The following is a 16,070-nucleotide window of genomic DNA, read 5'->3' as shown; positions in this document are numbered from 1 at the left end:
AACATCACTTTCAGTTCACACATCCTCCATGCAGCTCTGTAGCCACAGGGGCCCAAACCCAGCAGAATAGAGGGCATTTCTCTGCCAGAAGATCATTTTTCCCTTTAACTGGTGTGAGGTAGTGCTGCTTCCTAAAAAGTCTTCCTGGTCTGGGGAATATTTCAGCCATAGTCTTGTCCATCAAGTACTTTATCAATGCAAAGCTGGAGCAAACTTTTATGGCCGAAGGAAGCAGATGTATGGGCTCTTTTGTCTGTGGTGATGACACTGTGCCTGGGATTGGGCTGACTGCGAAACCAAGTGTAATTCATCCCCACACTACCATCTGTTCAAAGGTATGAGAAGTATGTGCTAACGGGTTGTTGGCAGTGCATAGTGGTTGCAGGCATGGAATTAGGAGGAGTGTAAAAGTTTTGACCCAGTAAGGAGAGGTGATACAAGGAGAGCAGGTCATTCACAGAATGGAAAATCGTTCATTTCCAGTACCCAAAGAGGCAGGTGAAGATGAGTCTCATGGAATTTTTTTCCATGTACAAGACAGTCCCAGGCAAGGTAAGGCAGGCTTTGCCTCACAGTTGGGCAAGCTTTGTTTGGAGAAAGTTGCATCGTTTATCATGAAGGAAGCCACATATTTCTCATTTGTGAGCAGGAGTTTAGATTCTGAAATCAGTGCACACACAGATAATGCAGAAATGGGACAGCTTGTTTTGTCTAGATTTTTGAGTCTGCTTCTGTCAGGAGGTAGGAAGTTCAAGTCTAATGTTGCTGGCTGAGTTTTCAGCGGATGGGATATAAAGGAGGCTATGGGGAAAAGCACAAAAAAAGGGCAGCAAGAGTAATGCAATGAGGAAGGGGAAGGTATGTTGTGTATTGAGGGAAGCAGGTGAGCCTCCTGCTTGGAGCAGAAATGTTGCAAAGTTAGTGCTTGCACAGTGTGAAAAGATCCCCGTTGTTGCCTCACACAGAGGAGCTGTTAACAGGGCATGGGGGAAGCTCTTTGATCAAACACCTACCTCATGTCTTAGTGCCCTGCTGTAATTCAACATTTAAACGGCAATGAATGTTCTCCCACTGAGATAGTTTTTTAATCTCTGACATTTCTCTGGAGATTTTGAAAATAAAACAAACCTGTAGAAATCTAACTTTTTTTTAGATGGTGGAAGGGTTTATCTGGAGATAAATGGTTAATCAGGATGAAAGCGGAGTAGTGTCAGACCACTGGCATAATGGCAACTACTTGCTGATTCCTACCCCAATTATCAAGTTAAGGAATGTTGTAAATTAACACATGCTAAGCTTTCAGTTTTGCATCAATTAATGATTTATATCGTTCTTCCGTTGACATCATCTCATGTCACTGGAGCATATTTTAGCAAGAGGTATGTAATTCTGGTAATCCCCAGGAAATCTGCACACTGTTTACCAAAACTCACTTTTTTTTAAGGGGTTGTGCTTTGCCAAGAAACCTGGAGCATGTCATACTAGAAAAATGCTTCTTTTGGTGCCTGAGAGGAAACAGTATTGTGTGTGGGTATAAAATCTCATGCCTTCGTGGTAAAAATGTGGAGGTAATTGGCCAAACCATGGTGTTTTGCTTCCAGAAATGGGTAGTCACTTTCATGAATCTTGCAGGTCTGAGCGCAGAGGTTTCAGAGGACCTAACTTCTTACAGCTGATGACAGATCCTCCTGCTTATCTACAGCAAACAAGCTGAGGAGGCAGCTCTGCTTTTTTTTTTCCTTTGTTGTTTCATCCAGATGGTCAAAACTATATTTTAGTTTGTTCTGGCTCTGATATTGCAGGAGTATTTTTGGTCCTTTTCACTTAAACAGTTCACTGAAACAGTTTAGTGGCTATAAATGTGTAATGATTGCTGCTGTTACCTTTGTGATCCACTCGCATTAATGACTTTCCTTTTGTGCTACTTGCCATATAAGGTGAAACAAATGAAAAGCTGTATTAATTATTAATCAACTAAAGAACCTTTCACTATTACTATGTTTTAGGTTTGTAGATAGTTTTGCATAAACTAATTGATTTTAGTCATAATATTCCAAGTGGTATTAATTAATAATTTAAATATAATTGTTTTGGAAAGTTTTTTAGCCTTGTTCTGAGCAGCTGGCACTGGAAAACAGAATTTGGCAGTGATTTAACTTCAAAAATAAGGCGCTAGTTTTCTGCAGCTGTTATCAAATGAAATTAGTAACTCAAAGGTGTGGGAATTGTTTTGCATGAGAGGTTAATCAAGTCCAAATCCAATTGTGTTCTAACCTAAGATTAAACATGAAAAAAAGTGTGTGGTAGGGACAGGGAGTTTCCTAAGGCATTTGCACCTCACTGACTGAGGAGTGGAGAGAAGGAGGAGGGAGGTTAGTGCCAGAGCAATCATATCTTTTATCTCAAGAACTATTTTCAGCAAAGTATGCTGATCTTATTTTCCATCCTCCCACGCTTTGGATAAGAGTTTCGGGAAGACTTTATTTTTCCTTTGGACATGGATCTAATACAGATTTCAATACCAGGGGACTACTAACCTTTTGGGTAGACTAGTAGTTTGACTCGCTGCAGACATTAAGGTATGCCAGTTCAAATAGGAAGCTAATTTATTGTGAATTGTCAGAAAAATCTTTACTTCCTATACCGGTGCTGCAGACTTCAGCCACTCCGTGTGGAGGGAAATTAGCTTGTCAAATACAGTTTGCCCATGGATGAAGAGGTTTTTAACACTGTAGCACTACAAACAAGTGGCTGTGGGGTGGCAGAGCTTTATAACCCAGGGAGCAGGGCGTGGGATGGAAACTGGGCGTGAGCAAACTCTTCCAGATGGACACAGCACTGTCCTGCAGAGCCCTGCGCTGGTGTGTGCTGCCCACTGACAGCACAGGCAGCTGCCAGCCCCGGCTGCAGGAGGCTCCTGGCTCCCTGTCCATCCATCCATCGCCTGCTGCACTTGCTCTGTTAGAGCCCTCCCGACGAGCAGGGAGTCAGCAGCAGCTCTGTGCGCTGTGCCAAGGATGAGGCCGAGGTGTCCCGGCATCGCTGCCACCCTGTAGCACGGCACCTGTCCCCAGGTAGGGCACAGGGCACCTCCCAGCCCTCTGTGGAGCCAGCTCCAGGGGCTCTAATTACATCTGCGGTTTGGATGGCTTTGCTTGGCCATTAAAACCCATTTCACAACAAGTAGTATTGAAGTGAGCAAAGAATATTTGTGGCGGCTGTGGATTTCCTCCAGGCCTACAGGAAGAGTAAATTAGTTACTGAAAACTTGACAGTTTGTCCTGAGTGCTTAACTCCATCCTCTCTGGAAGCTTGATTTTCAGAAGTAAGTGACTTTAAAAGGAAATAGTATACCCAGTGTTTTTTTATTCCTCCACCCTCTTTTTACGGTAGGTCTGTAATTGCAAAGCCAGCCAGAAGTGATTTGTTTGAAGAGGAAGTGTGGGAACTTCCTTTATAAATATTGCCTTTCCCTTCGTGTGCATCCAAATGTGGTTTGCTCTGCTGGTGGAAATAAAAAGTGCTTGAACTGAACAAGTACTTATTCCCGTAGCTCATGCCCCATGTAAGCATGAAAGACAGAAGTTTAATGGGGTAAAAAACCCAACAAAAACAAACAAAAAACCCACACACATTTAAAAAAAGAAACAAACAAAAAACCAACAAAACTAATTAACAAGAAATAACAACCAACAACAAAAAAAACAACACACGAAAAACCAAACAAGGAAATTAATAAAGCTGGTTGCTAGTAAGGGAAGGGCTGAAGTTGGTTGAACACAGAGACCAGCTGAGGTTTTGCCCAGCCATTCCCTGTCAGTGCTTTCAGATGTCCTCTGCTCCGGAGCACCGGGCAAGTTAAGGTCCTGTGGAGGGGGAAATCGGTGTTTGCAGAGCCGGTGATTACAGACCCTGCCGAGACTTGCTCCGCAAGATAGGACAGTGTCTGCCCGAGCCAGCTCCTACCGCTTTTTAAAAAAGGAAACATGTATCTTTCCTAGTGAACTAGAAACAGTAGTCTGTACCCTTCCCCAGCATAGAAATACCTGGGAAATATTTGCAGAAGAGGGGTTCAGCCACCAGAAGAGCAGCTACACCCGGGGAAGTGTCCGCGCCCAGCAGCAGGTAGATTAGACTCACAAGGAAGAGACCAAGTTTTAACCTGCCCTGCTAGATTGTTGTGCTTTTTTGGGTTGGGTGGAGGGGTGTTTGGGGGTTTTGTGATTGTTTTTGTCTTAAGTGAGCAGTGTCAGGGTGTATGGGCTCTTTGGGTGTGCAGGCTGTCCTGGCTTGCTAAGATAAATCAGATGAGGGGAATTGAGGCAGGGGTCTGGTTCCCAGCTCTGAAGAATTACAGATTAGGAAGACAGGTCACAGAGAAAGCAAGGGAGAGTATGGAGGGAATCAGGCTGATTCTCTGAGAGGCACTGAAGATGAGAAGAGCCCTTTTGTCTGATTTGAAGGAGGAAAGTGTTCTTATATTGCTTGTAATTAGGCTGAGTTTCACCTCGCTCATCGGATTTGATGGACAAATGAGACATTCCTGGTGTTATAACATTGGATTGCTGTGATGCTTTCTGATCTGTTCAGCAAGAGGCACAGCCAGGCCACTGTTGTATTAATGAGAAGGTTGTGATTTTTATGCATTTCTCAGTGGGGATGATGAAATTTCACTCAAGCTTCCAACCAGCCTTTGTAGTGGTTCCTTTTTCCACTTTTAGAAATAAACAAAAGAATGAAATTTGCAGTGCAATGGGCTATCATAGGGAAAACCAGTCACCATCAAAGAAGACACTGGAAACTTCACTGATCCATCCAGGTGGTCTCAGGTGAGGCTTGCCTGTCTCACCATGCCAGTAGTCCCTACATCCTTTCATACCCCACTTCAGAGGAATGGACATCTCAGTTCAGGATGAACTGAAAGGAGTGAACTTACTTTTAAAGAAAATGAAAAATAAAATTCTCATCTCTCCACTTCTTCCTGTAGTTTCTTCTCTGTTCAATGTCATACAAATGCATTTAAAGCCATACAGTGCTCAGGGTAAGCTTTTCATTATTCTATGCCTTTCCTCTTGTTTTCCACACCATTATTTGCTGCACTCTCCTTATGTCTCTTACTCTCTCTTATCCATGCCTCATTCCCCATTTAACATTCTTTGCTCCTTTTTACCTTCCTGCAATTCACATTTTTTCCTCTCCTTTTTCACACTCATACTATCGTGCCTGCTCCTTTTTCCAATAAGGAAATTCCAATAAGGAATTCTGTAATTCAAGGGGTACTCACAATTGTGTGAGTACTGAGTACATGATGAAAGAGATTGCAGGACTGGGCCCTAGCTTGGCAGATAGATGTAGTATTAGTATTGGTAATGAAGCCAATTTTAAAGTAGTCTTATTTACTTTGGTGGTTTGTATCACTTTGGTTGACTATTAAAATATATATTTTTAAGGTGAGGTGAGCACCAATGACATTGCATAAAGAATTTCAAGAACTTAGTATAAAAGACTTCATAGAGGTAATATATTACTCCCAGTTCAGAAAAATGAAGTGGCACTTTAAAATCAGTTTTACTATCACCCTGTGTTTAAAAGAAAACACTTCTTTTTCTTTTTGTTTAACTTCCTGTGCAAGTCTGGGCATGTCTAAGGCTACCAGGATCCAATTTCATGTAGTATCCTATTTCAAATCCAGGCGGGAGCAGACTGATTGAAAATCAGTGCTGTCAGAAGTAAAACTGCCTGTGGAATGCCTTCAGTGACATGAAGATGAAAGGGAGAATGTAATGCAACAGATACTGATTTTCTTTTTTCAGGTGTGAGGCTCTGGAGCAGTGTTCTTGGATGTTGCACCATTCACCCTGATTGAACAGTAATGGTTATAGAACAATTTCAGTGAATTTTTGTGTTCTTCAGGTAGTAGTTAACAATTGTGTTGTGAAGAAGGTATGGTTGGTGTTGCTGCGGTTGTTTTGAACCAAAGCAGCAGCTATAGAATATTTCATGGCAAGCACAGAGCTACCTGTAAGTCTACATAGCACCAGAATAACACAGGATTCCTTAATAATTCTTGTTAGTGAAATGCTTACTGGTATTTTGAAATGATTGGGCTATTTCAGTGCTTTGAAAACTGCTGGTGAATGTGAACTAGTCTAACTGGTCTGTGCTTATATTGGTTTTTAGGGTCAGCAAAAACACAGAGGGCAGTTGGCTTCATTTTCACATGTTTCTTTGCCTCTTCTCTTCCCTGTCCCACAGAGGCCAAAGGATCAAAGGAAAAGAGGACTGTATGAGAACTGAGAACAGAGGGAAACAGTAATGTTGTTTTAGGACTTTGAAGGAGTAGGAAAATGAAGGGAAAATTGAACTTGTAGTCTTTGGTTAGTTTTGAATTCTGGGAGCCATGGTTTAGAAATGGAACAGTGCTCCCCAGATAAGATACCCCCAAGACTCTTCCCAAACCAACCACTCACTTGCTCATGCTTTCTTTCCCCTTCCTGCTCCAGGGGAGGAGTTGAGACTTGGAGACATAAAAAGGGGAAAATTACAGGTTGAGATAAGAAACAATTTACTGGAAACAGCAATGAGATACAAAAACAAACAGAGCAACTATATTAATAGCAGACATATACAAAAAGAGGGTGATTTACATGGAAATAAATGCTCACCAACCAATGTGAGGTGGTGCAACCCTGAGAAAATGAACAATGGCCAATCTGACAATCTTTTGTGTGACCCAAAGCCACACTTTTCTCCCTAGAATAAGAGTTCCTTATTTCCAACTCCCATCCCCTCCCCACTGCTCACTCCAGTGATTATGTGGATGGTATCCTAAAAATACCTCCACAGCTCCAATATCTGTCCCTTCATAACTAAAATTAGGTAAAATCACTGCAATAAAATTAACTGTGTCCTGGATTAAACCAGGACACTGGGTAATTAAAAAATTTGGCTGTGCCAGGACTGTGTCAAATTCCTGGAAATCTAAGAGAAAGCATTGTTCTGCTGTGTAATGCTGGTCTGTCACATGTGCCCTGTGTTAGGTGATGCTCATGATGTGGGGAACATCTTGCATTGCTGGGAGACCACCAGGTTGCACAGATAGGTTCCTTGCATGGAAGTGGTGTGTCACGATGACTGGCCTTGGCTCCATTTGCTCTCAAGAGAAAGGGAGAGATTTCAGAAAAAAAAGTTGGTGTCCTCACATTCTGAAAAAGTGCGGTCTAGAGGCAGCCAAGAGAATAGCAGTAAGCCAAGCAGAGGAGAAAGAAAGTCAGTAGTAAAATTCAGAAGCTCGTGTGCTAGAAGTGACATCTGGTGTCTGTGGTCAAGGAGGTGGAGAGGGCAGACTAGACATGACCAAGGGTCATGTAAGCTAGAGAATTGAAGGTGAGGGAAGATAATGCATTGGCAAGATATTGGTGACACTGAGTTAATTAGAGATGTAAATACACTGCAATGTTTAGAGTATTAGGTTGACATCTGATATCACCCTAAAGTTTTTAATATTAAATTCTATATCCTGTTTCCATATGGACATGGTCTCAGTGCTGTAATGTCACATTCCCAACACTGAAATGTGAAAATCCATTCTCAAAATTAAGCTCAAAAAGCAGTATGTAGTTTTATCCTATGTGCTCCATCCTATCAAGGGCACTGTGCTTGTTAGCTCAACAGCCGGATAAAAGCTCCATGGGCGTGTAAAAGTCTATATGAAAGTATCTGCTCCATATGTTACATATAGCTGAAGGCTCAGGGGAATAAGGTTTGTGTCTGGGAACCGGATAACACAACTTTCGATCCCTGACCCAGGGCTTGCCCTTTTTAACAAACAAACAAAATCCTTCCTCAAAGAAAAGTGGTTTATGATCTGTTTTTAGCTCTAGAAGCAAACATTAAAAAAAAACCCCAAAAAATCAAAAGAACAAAGAACTCAATATGTTCTTACTTGTACTTAGAGCAGAATCAGCTTTTAGGCACTGCAGAACAAGTGTCATACTTTGTTCCTTGCTGCTTTCAAAAGCCATTATCTCCCTGGCAGTTGCAGTGCCAGAGCAGCATGTTACCTGCTTGCAAAATTTTGTGCTTGGACACAACCAATCAGCCTGAGTTTACCATCTGTTTGAAATGATGGTATCTGAGGCCTTGACCCTGAATACAGTGTTGCAGCTGCATCATGAGGGAGAGGGCACTTACAGGATGGAGAGGTTGGTCACCATTGTCCTGTTTCTGCTGGGTCATTGACCATACAAGGTGGTCTTCATCCTTTCCCCCTAAAGGTGTATTTTGATTTGAAAGGCAGAAATTGTCTCATGTGAAAGGTGGGAGCAATTAAGGTAGTTCAGATTACGACAGGGTAAGAGCTAAAAGTAGTCTAATCTCTTGCCAACCTCTAACTCTGCGGGTTATGGAGGTGAGAGGGAGTCCTCTCCAAAAACCAGTTCAGGGAAGATTGGTTCTTAATCCACGGCAGGACTTTTTCTGTCAAGCCAGTGGAGAGAAGAAACAGGAGGATTAGCCTTGTTAGACTGAAGTTTATGTGACCATCCCCCTACCCACTTGCTCTGTTGTGCTCATGGCTTCTGTCCTCTTTAAAGAAAAATTTCTCTGTGCTATCCAAGTACTTTTTGCTTCTGGTCAGTCTGTAAGTGCCTCCAGCTGTTAGAAGACCTGTACTAGTAAGATGAAGTTCCTTTAGTTCAAACAGTCCATTTTGACTGGCCAGCTGGCCAAATCCATACCATGGAGACCAAATCCAGTGTAAGATACTGAAAAAGAGCTGTTGTACTATGAGCAGGAGGTAGAAGGAAGAAACAAAACCAAACAAACTGAAAAAGCCTTGTGGCAGATGGTACCACCTGTGTCCATCCAAAGCAGTGTGCCATTTGAATGGAGAAACCTGGAGAATCTGATGACTCAGTCTGCATACACAGGGAGACAGTAAGTGAGCTTTCTGGCTTGTGTCCCAAGCCTCTTACAAAAAAGGCTTCCAATTTTATAACACAGAAAATTGAATACAATTTGGTAGCATGATTCTCTGGCACAGCTGAACTACAGACTGAAATGCCTGGTGTATCCATGTGAGAACTGCCACATAAGTAGTTAGATGACTCTGTGCCAGGTCCTGGGTTATGGCTGAACCAGTTTTCTCAATAAATACATTTCTGATATTTTTAGCAAAGGAAATACCTTTATTAATGCCTTTATTATTGGGGGCGTAGTTGGCTGGACATAACAGTTAGGGGTGACAGTATTTGATTACTTTTTCAGGCTCAGCCAAATACTAATTTCCATGCACTTCAGTTCTGGCATCTGCAAAGCTGGGAGGTGAACCAACTGTGCAAGACGTGCCTAAATTACTGTTCAGCAATGCTTGCAAAAATGCTCTTAAGGAAAGAGTAAACATGGATATATAAAGCAAACTTCTCAGCAGGATCAAGTCTTGTTTTCTTGCTGACTGCCTCCACCTTCTTCCTTCTTGGTTGTTGACAGGATGATAATGGTTCACATTCCTTTGCACTTCCTTTTACTTCTGAATTTTCTTTTCCTTTATATGTTTAAATTGCACCAGATCTGTTTTTCCTGTTGTTGGTAAGACATAGAAAGAAATCTGCCCTTTACCTTGGTCCTACCGACTAATTTTTTTGTCTGTTTGTCATTTGGCTTGGCTGCTTTGCTACACTTCCCTCCTATGACTTTCCTCAGTCCAATGCTAACACTCTCCAGTTAGGCTGTATCATGCAGCTGTGGTCTAAATGTCTCACCCAGCTCTTCTCCCATATGCCTCATCTCACAATTCTGCTCAGCATCCGTGTTCATCCTGTACCCAGTGAGGATTGCTCCCTCATACAGCTTTTCCCTGCAAACACCCAGATATAGGGTATGAACACAGGAAATTAAATACCATGGAACGTTAGCAGAATAAGTTTGGTTTAGGACTGGGCAGCCTCAAGAAACATGAAGGGAAAATAAAAGTCTTGCTGATGTTTGTATCTTACTTGCCTGAAAGCCAGTGTTATGTGAGTTTCAAAGTCATGTTCAGTTGAGATGAGATGGCTTTGGAGAGAAGGTGGTGGATTTTGCCGGGTGTTCAGGGTCTCTTACCTGGGAACTGCCATGTGGTGGCCTTTTAGTGCATGTGTTGGTTTGTGCTGCAAACTGTTTGATTGTGCATTGCATGCTTTGCTAAAAGCAACTGAGAAATAACTGTGTAAGGAGCAGGTCGAGGCATACAACACTCGCTATATCTATTGCCTGGGATTTTTTTTGAAGACAGTTGTCATCTTCACATTTATGTTGAACAATCTACATGAACCCCTTTCATCACTTTTCAGCATGTATAATGACGTTAAAAATATCTGATGATATTTTACCCTTCCCTAAAGGGACAGACATTGCTCCTCTTCCATTCTTAAGTGTTTGGTCAGGGGAGGTGCCAAGTACTGCCAGTGGTCAGAGCATGTTCAAGCCCTGGCTAGAGGAGTACCAAGTCATACAATAACCCATCTGTAATGCTTTCTTTTGGGTCATGCATCAGTTTAGCTCTCAGTTCTTCAGTAATTAGTTGTACATCTGTGACCAACTGCCCATCTGATTTATTATCTGAGCAGCTATTGAAATACAGAACATTGCCCCATTTAGCTTCAGTATGAAAAGTTATAGTGTGATAAAGTTGTGTTTAAAATGTAATAAAACTGACTGTATATATATAAACAAATTACAAGTTTATATTACACCATAGATGATCTTAAATCAATATGTTAAACTTCATAAATTTAATGTGATTGAACATAGCTTAATGCGTATGAATATATTTTTAATTGTTGCCTTCTTTTATTTAGTAAGAAGATTAAACTGTCCTGGAAAATAACTTGATTATAGTGAAGAAGACTTAGTGGAAAAGTGAATGTAAGTATTTCACAGCTTGTATCAATTATTTATGTTTGCAAACCATTGACATTGGTGATATTATAAATCATGCTACATTGGCAGCTGCTTTTATTATGGCAAGAATGCAGGCCCTGATCACTGTGTGTGTGTGATATAGAATATCTGTTATGTGGGTCTATAGGCTAATAAATACCTAATTGCTTTTAATGGGGCCAGTGCTATTAGTCACTTGCATGCTTAAGAATTATTTGCAGGAAAAATTACAATATGTAGTTGTCACTAAGTGCCCTTAAAAAATTTAAGAAGTATTTTTAAATAACCACAGGGATTTTAAATTCAGTAATGCAGATATATTTTCCATTTCCAGCAGAATTTAGTCTAACTTGGATTAATGCAGCCTGTATATAGTATTTTTTTGTATACCTGCCCCAAAGATGTAAGATTATAGTAGAAAAAGATTGCACTGTGGATTGGCAGTTCAATTTAGAGTGAAATACAGCGGCTGCAAGTTTCAAGCTAAGTGCATCATTGCTCACTTGAGGTCACTTTTTCAAATCTGCAGTCAATAGTTCTATAACAATAAGAGCTTTGGTTCATTTTCTAGAACCTCTTGAAACTGTTACTTTACTGGTGAATATGCCATTATTTTTCTTAAAGTAATTGCCTTAGCTGTATTTCATAATAATGTGAAGCCCCTAACCGTGTGCTTGCACATGTGTATAAATATATATTTATTATGAAGCAAAGCTGTGTCTCTGCAAGTCATTCCCCAGGAGACTTTGAGTGGCTCTGATGTGCAGAGCAGTGATAGTCATGAACTTATAAGTACCACAGATTCATTCCAGTGTTTTTTTCATATTGCATTTTTCCCACGATCTCACCTTCCTTTTCCCAGAGCCTGTATGATGAGCTTGGAAGCAGTCAGCTAAGCCTTTGCAAATGCTGAATAAAGTATAGAATTAATGACTTAGATGTTAAAGAGGACAGTGATTATGTCTTAAATGTCTAACAAGCTGGGACAGTTGTATTTCTAGCCTTTCAGGTTTTAGAAACTTGTCTCTTACTGGCTGACCAGTAGTACTGAAAACTGCAGGAGCTGCATATAGCATTGGAAAGTGCTGTCTGGTTTATATAGAGTTGTCTGCTGATATAGAATTGCTTGAAATTAAGATCCTCAGATCTGACAACATTGTACCTAAGTTAAAGATTTACAGATTTGGCTGTGCATTGATTCTTTCCATTACTAGTACCTGACTCAGTTTGAAATGTATGTAGGCTTATAAAGCATAAAATCAAGTCCTTTAAAACCTTACAATGTGTACTGAGTTTAAGTGCAGTTTAAGTAATTTACTGGGACCAGTTGCTTTAGTTGCTTCAGCATCCTAAAAATACATTTCAAATGACCCTGTTCAGGCCAGTGACATTTCTTGAACTATCCTGTGTGTGTGTGGCAAGTTCGAACATAACAAACTTCACATTTGTTAAAGTTTTTTGTCAGTCTCTTTTACACTTTTCTCACCACTCAATCTTCAACTGTTATTTTTGGGAAACTCGCGAAGGGCTGTCTTTAGTTCCTATTTTTTGTGGAATAAGCAGAATATTTTTGGTTTCTTCTTTGTAGTTTTTAAGGGCCTGTTTAGCAGGAGAGCACCATTTGAGTGTCAGTTGAACTATAAAAGATATCTGCCCAGTTAAATTATCATTTCATGTATATGGAGCAACAACTAAAAGACATGAAGTAGAGCAGTATTTCAGAAAGCTGAGGAGAATAATATTGGCAATGTGATCCTGAAACTGGCAGAGGAATAAACATATCCTACTGCAGAGATGGATGCTAGCATTTTGTCCTTCATGTAAAAATAGATAATATCTCTAGTATATGTTATTTTTCTGATTTTTTTTATTTTGTGCAAATGTAGTCTGTGGTCCTAAATGTAAACCTGTTTTTCGTTCTGGCTCTTACAGGTATCTGACATTAAAATTAGAGATTTATTCTTCTAAACATCAGTCATTTTCAAAAATTAATTTGGCTCATGTAGGCTGGGATTTTTGCAGTAATAGCAAATTAACAAGTTTTTGTGGAGAGGAGAAAATACCTTTTCATATGCATTTTTGCTTTCGTATCTCAAAAATGGAGATATTCTCATATACAAAGAAGGCAGAGCTGAAGGGAGGGATCCGAGCCTCATGGGAGACAAGAGGAGCAGTGGCTTTACCCACAGCCACTCACAAACTGGTGGTAGAGCCTTGAATCTGTGAAATCCAGCATCTGCTCTTGTAATGCATTATGATGTGTAGCACATCTAGAAATATTTATTAAAAATTTTGGTTTACTTAAAATTGAAAATTAAATTTGCAACTTAATAACTGTTAGAATTTTGGCTTTGGTCACTCATAAAGCCAGAAGGTGGAATAAACTTGTTTATCCAATCCTCATTCTCATCCAATAAAATTCTGGACTGACCTTTCGAAGAGATGAAAGACGAACCTGGAATGCTGGAAAAACCCAGTGAAATGCTGTGTTTCTTTACCTCATGAAGAGGCAAAAAGAAATGGAGAGCGTGAGGGTTTTGTTCCACTCAAAAATAAGGAAAGGCTAGGAAAAACCTAAAATGGACTGATGGAGATGATGAAAAGCCAATTGCGTTGAATTATGCTGATGATACATCAAAATAATCTTGAGGCAGTGACTGCAAGGAGGAGGGAGTGTATGCCTTAGGGAATCAGGAGCAGGCACCATCAAGTACAGCACAGGCAAGAGAGTTCACAGGATGAGGGGAAGAACGCTTGGCCCTGATTAGATACCAAAATTGGGTTCTCACTGTACATTCTATAATCTGTGATCCCAGGAACTGGTTCTTAATGTAGCACTGAGTGTTTTTTCACTGTTCTCAGCAGTATTCTTATGTAAAATATGTGCACTGGCATCGTAAATAGCCTGATTCAAACACCCTTGTGGAGGGTGAGGACCACATCGTGTCATGTGCTGGCACTAAGCTCTGCTAGCTGATAGGCAGGTTCTTCCTGGAAGGTCTACAGAGACACTTTTTAGACTTCTAGAATTATAAAATATTTTCTCAAAACCAGTGTCCATCTCAAAAATGTGCACCTTAATTTCAGGATCCAGCTGGCTACTGTAAAATTAACTATAATTTATGAGAGCTTGGCTCCTGTATTGTGGATGATATAAATAATTCTCAGCAACATTTGGATGAGGTAAATAAAGCATAGAGGTACACTTGATAATAAGGAGAAAAACAAATATTTAAGAGTTACTAGTTCATTAAGTAATGTCTATGCTGTGCATTAAATGAGGCAGGGAAATGGGAAGAAGTGTCCCATTATAGAGACTATTATGAAGGAGTCACATAAGGAACTTTAATTCTGTACATGACAATCAATCAGATTTAAGTCCCCAGAATCACCTCTAAGACACATCTTTAGACCCATAAGACTTAAGTTGCCAAAACAAGTAAAAATTGTTCCGTATTTTCTTCATGCTTTGGGCAGTGGGCAAGAGTAATGTGACATTGCAAAATGTTCCCACAGAATTTCTGCCACTGGCACACTGAGATCCTAAAGAGCGTGCAAGGGTACTACACATGGGTTGCATTTGTCTTCATGCATGTGATTTCTGGAATCTCTTCCAGTACCTGCATCCTGTCTTTTTTTCTTTCCCTCATCTCAATCTTTCCTGTGTTGCCTGGCTAACTTTAAGGAGAATACTTCAGCTCCAGGAGAGATGACATCTCTGCACTACTAGCATGAGTAGTCTGTGACACCAGGTCAGGCTGTAACCACCAGCAGTAACAACTGCAGGAAAGACCTGCATAATGATCTCTCCAGGGTGTGTGGAGCAGCTTATTTGGAGACCTATTTATGTTGTTGTTTTCTCACATGCTATCAGATACAATCTTTTATTTCCCTCTAATCTGAGTTCATATTCTCTGGGTCATGTAAAGGCCAAATGTCATGCCTTTGCTGTTAGATGTTTGCAATGAGAGTGCCCATGGTACAAGTCCTGCCCTTATCGGACACGGAGTCACTAGGAGAGAACTGGCTCTACAGGCAAGCCTTGGCTTTCCATTTTTCTCTAGCAGAAGCCCACAGGGTGACCCATCTAACAGAAGCATTGCACAGCTTTGTATATATTTCATATCACTAGCTGCAGATGAACTGTAATAGAGTTTTGCCCATATGTTGGCACCTTTCCCTCCACAGAGAAATGAGGCCACACTTTACCAGTAGCTGCAGACTTGACTATCTGAAGCATGTTATGTACTTCTCATATTTCACTTTGAGACTTGTCTTGTAAAAAAACCTTGTAGGTTAGCTATAAAAATGTGGTTTATTGGAAGGTATGAATGACCTTTCTCCCTAATCCAGTAACACTTGACTAAGTCTACAAGTTTGGCTAGAAGACCCACAGGAGAGAAGATTCTTGCAACAAAATACAGCTATTTATTTAGAGGTATTCATATATCCTCCTTGAAACACAGACCCACATGTCAGTCTTCCTTTCTCATGTTTCTCTGAAATGATCTCCTGGGGAATATGTAGAAAAACAAACAGTAGATTCTTTACCATTTTAGGAGAGGGTTGGAGACAAATTCAACTTCAAAATACTTGGTATTTTAAATGCAAAATGGTCCTTCCTTAATTAATACTTGGCAAAGCATTTTAAAGATCAAAGTGTCAATATTAGCTAATTCTCATGACACACCTGTCAGGTAAGTAAAAATTATATCCATTTATAGCCCAGGAAGCTAAATACTGTCTAACATCAGCATTTTCACACTTGCTACCTAGTTAATTTACTGAAATAAGTAGTCTAATTCTCAAAGGTTCTTCATAGTCTTAGTTGACCTAAATTATGCTTAGAACTCCAGAGTACTCACTCTTTTGAAAGTGAGTGCAAGTATTTTGCTGCAGAAACATGGGTATGTATGGCAGCTGAACCTGAGACATCCACACCTAAAAGACCTTTTCCAAACTTAAGCAGCCCTAAAAAGACTAGAGCTGGACCTACAAGTTGTCAATTCCCAAGATGGGTTCAGGCCCCTGCACTGCCCAGCTCTCATACCTCAAGGCAGAGTTTCTCAGTGGAAATGAAAAAAGTATGAGGTATAGGTAGTCCTGGGAGGATCAGTCTTCAAAGATTTCTTTTTTCAGATGTGTATAGA

The 16,070-nt window shown here is 40.5% G+C and overlaps 1 protein-coding gene across 2 annotated transcripts in view; it reads left to right on the top strand.

The window, feature by feature from the left end:
- The window catches only part of PLXNB2 (plexin B2), a 250,246-nt gene that overhangs the window by 123,355 nt on the left and 110,821 nt on the right, over nt 1-16,070 (top strand). For both annotated transcript variants that reach the window (XM_015628206.1, XM_015628207.3), the window contains exon 4: nt 10,839-10,905. In XM_015628206.1, coding sequence (XP_015483692.1) covers nt 10,904-10,905 — 2 coding nt within the window. In that variant the 5' untranslated portion in view covers nt 10,839-10,903. The remainder of the gene's footprint in view (nt 1-10,838; nt 10,906-16,070) is intronic.

The sequence above is a fragment of the Parus major genome, chromosome 1A, assembly GCF_001522545.3.
Source record: "Parus major isolate Abel chromosome 1A, Parus_major1.1, whole genome shotgun sequence".
NCBI classification, from domain to species: Eukaryota; Metazoa; Chordata; class Aves; order Passeriformes; family Paridae; genus Parus; species Parus major.
This window is presented reverse-complemented; position numbering and strand designations above follow the sequence as displayed.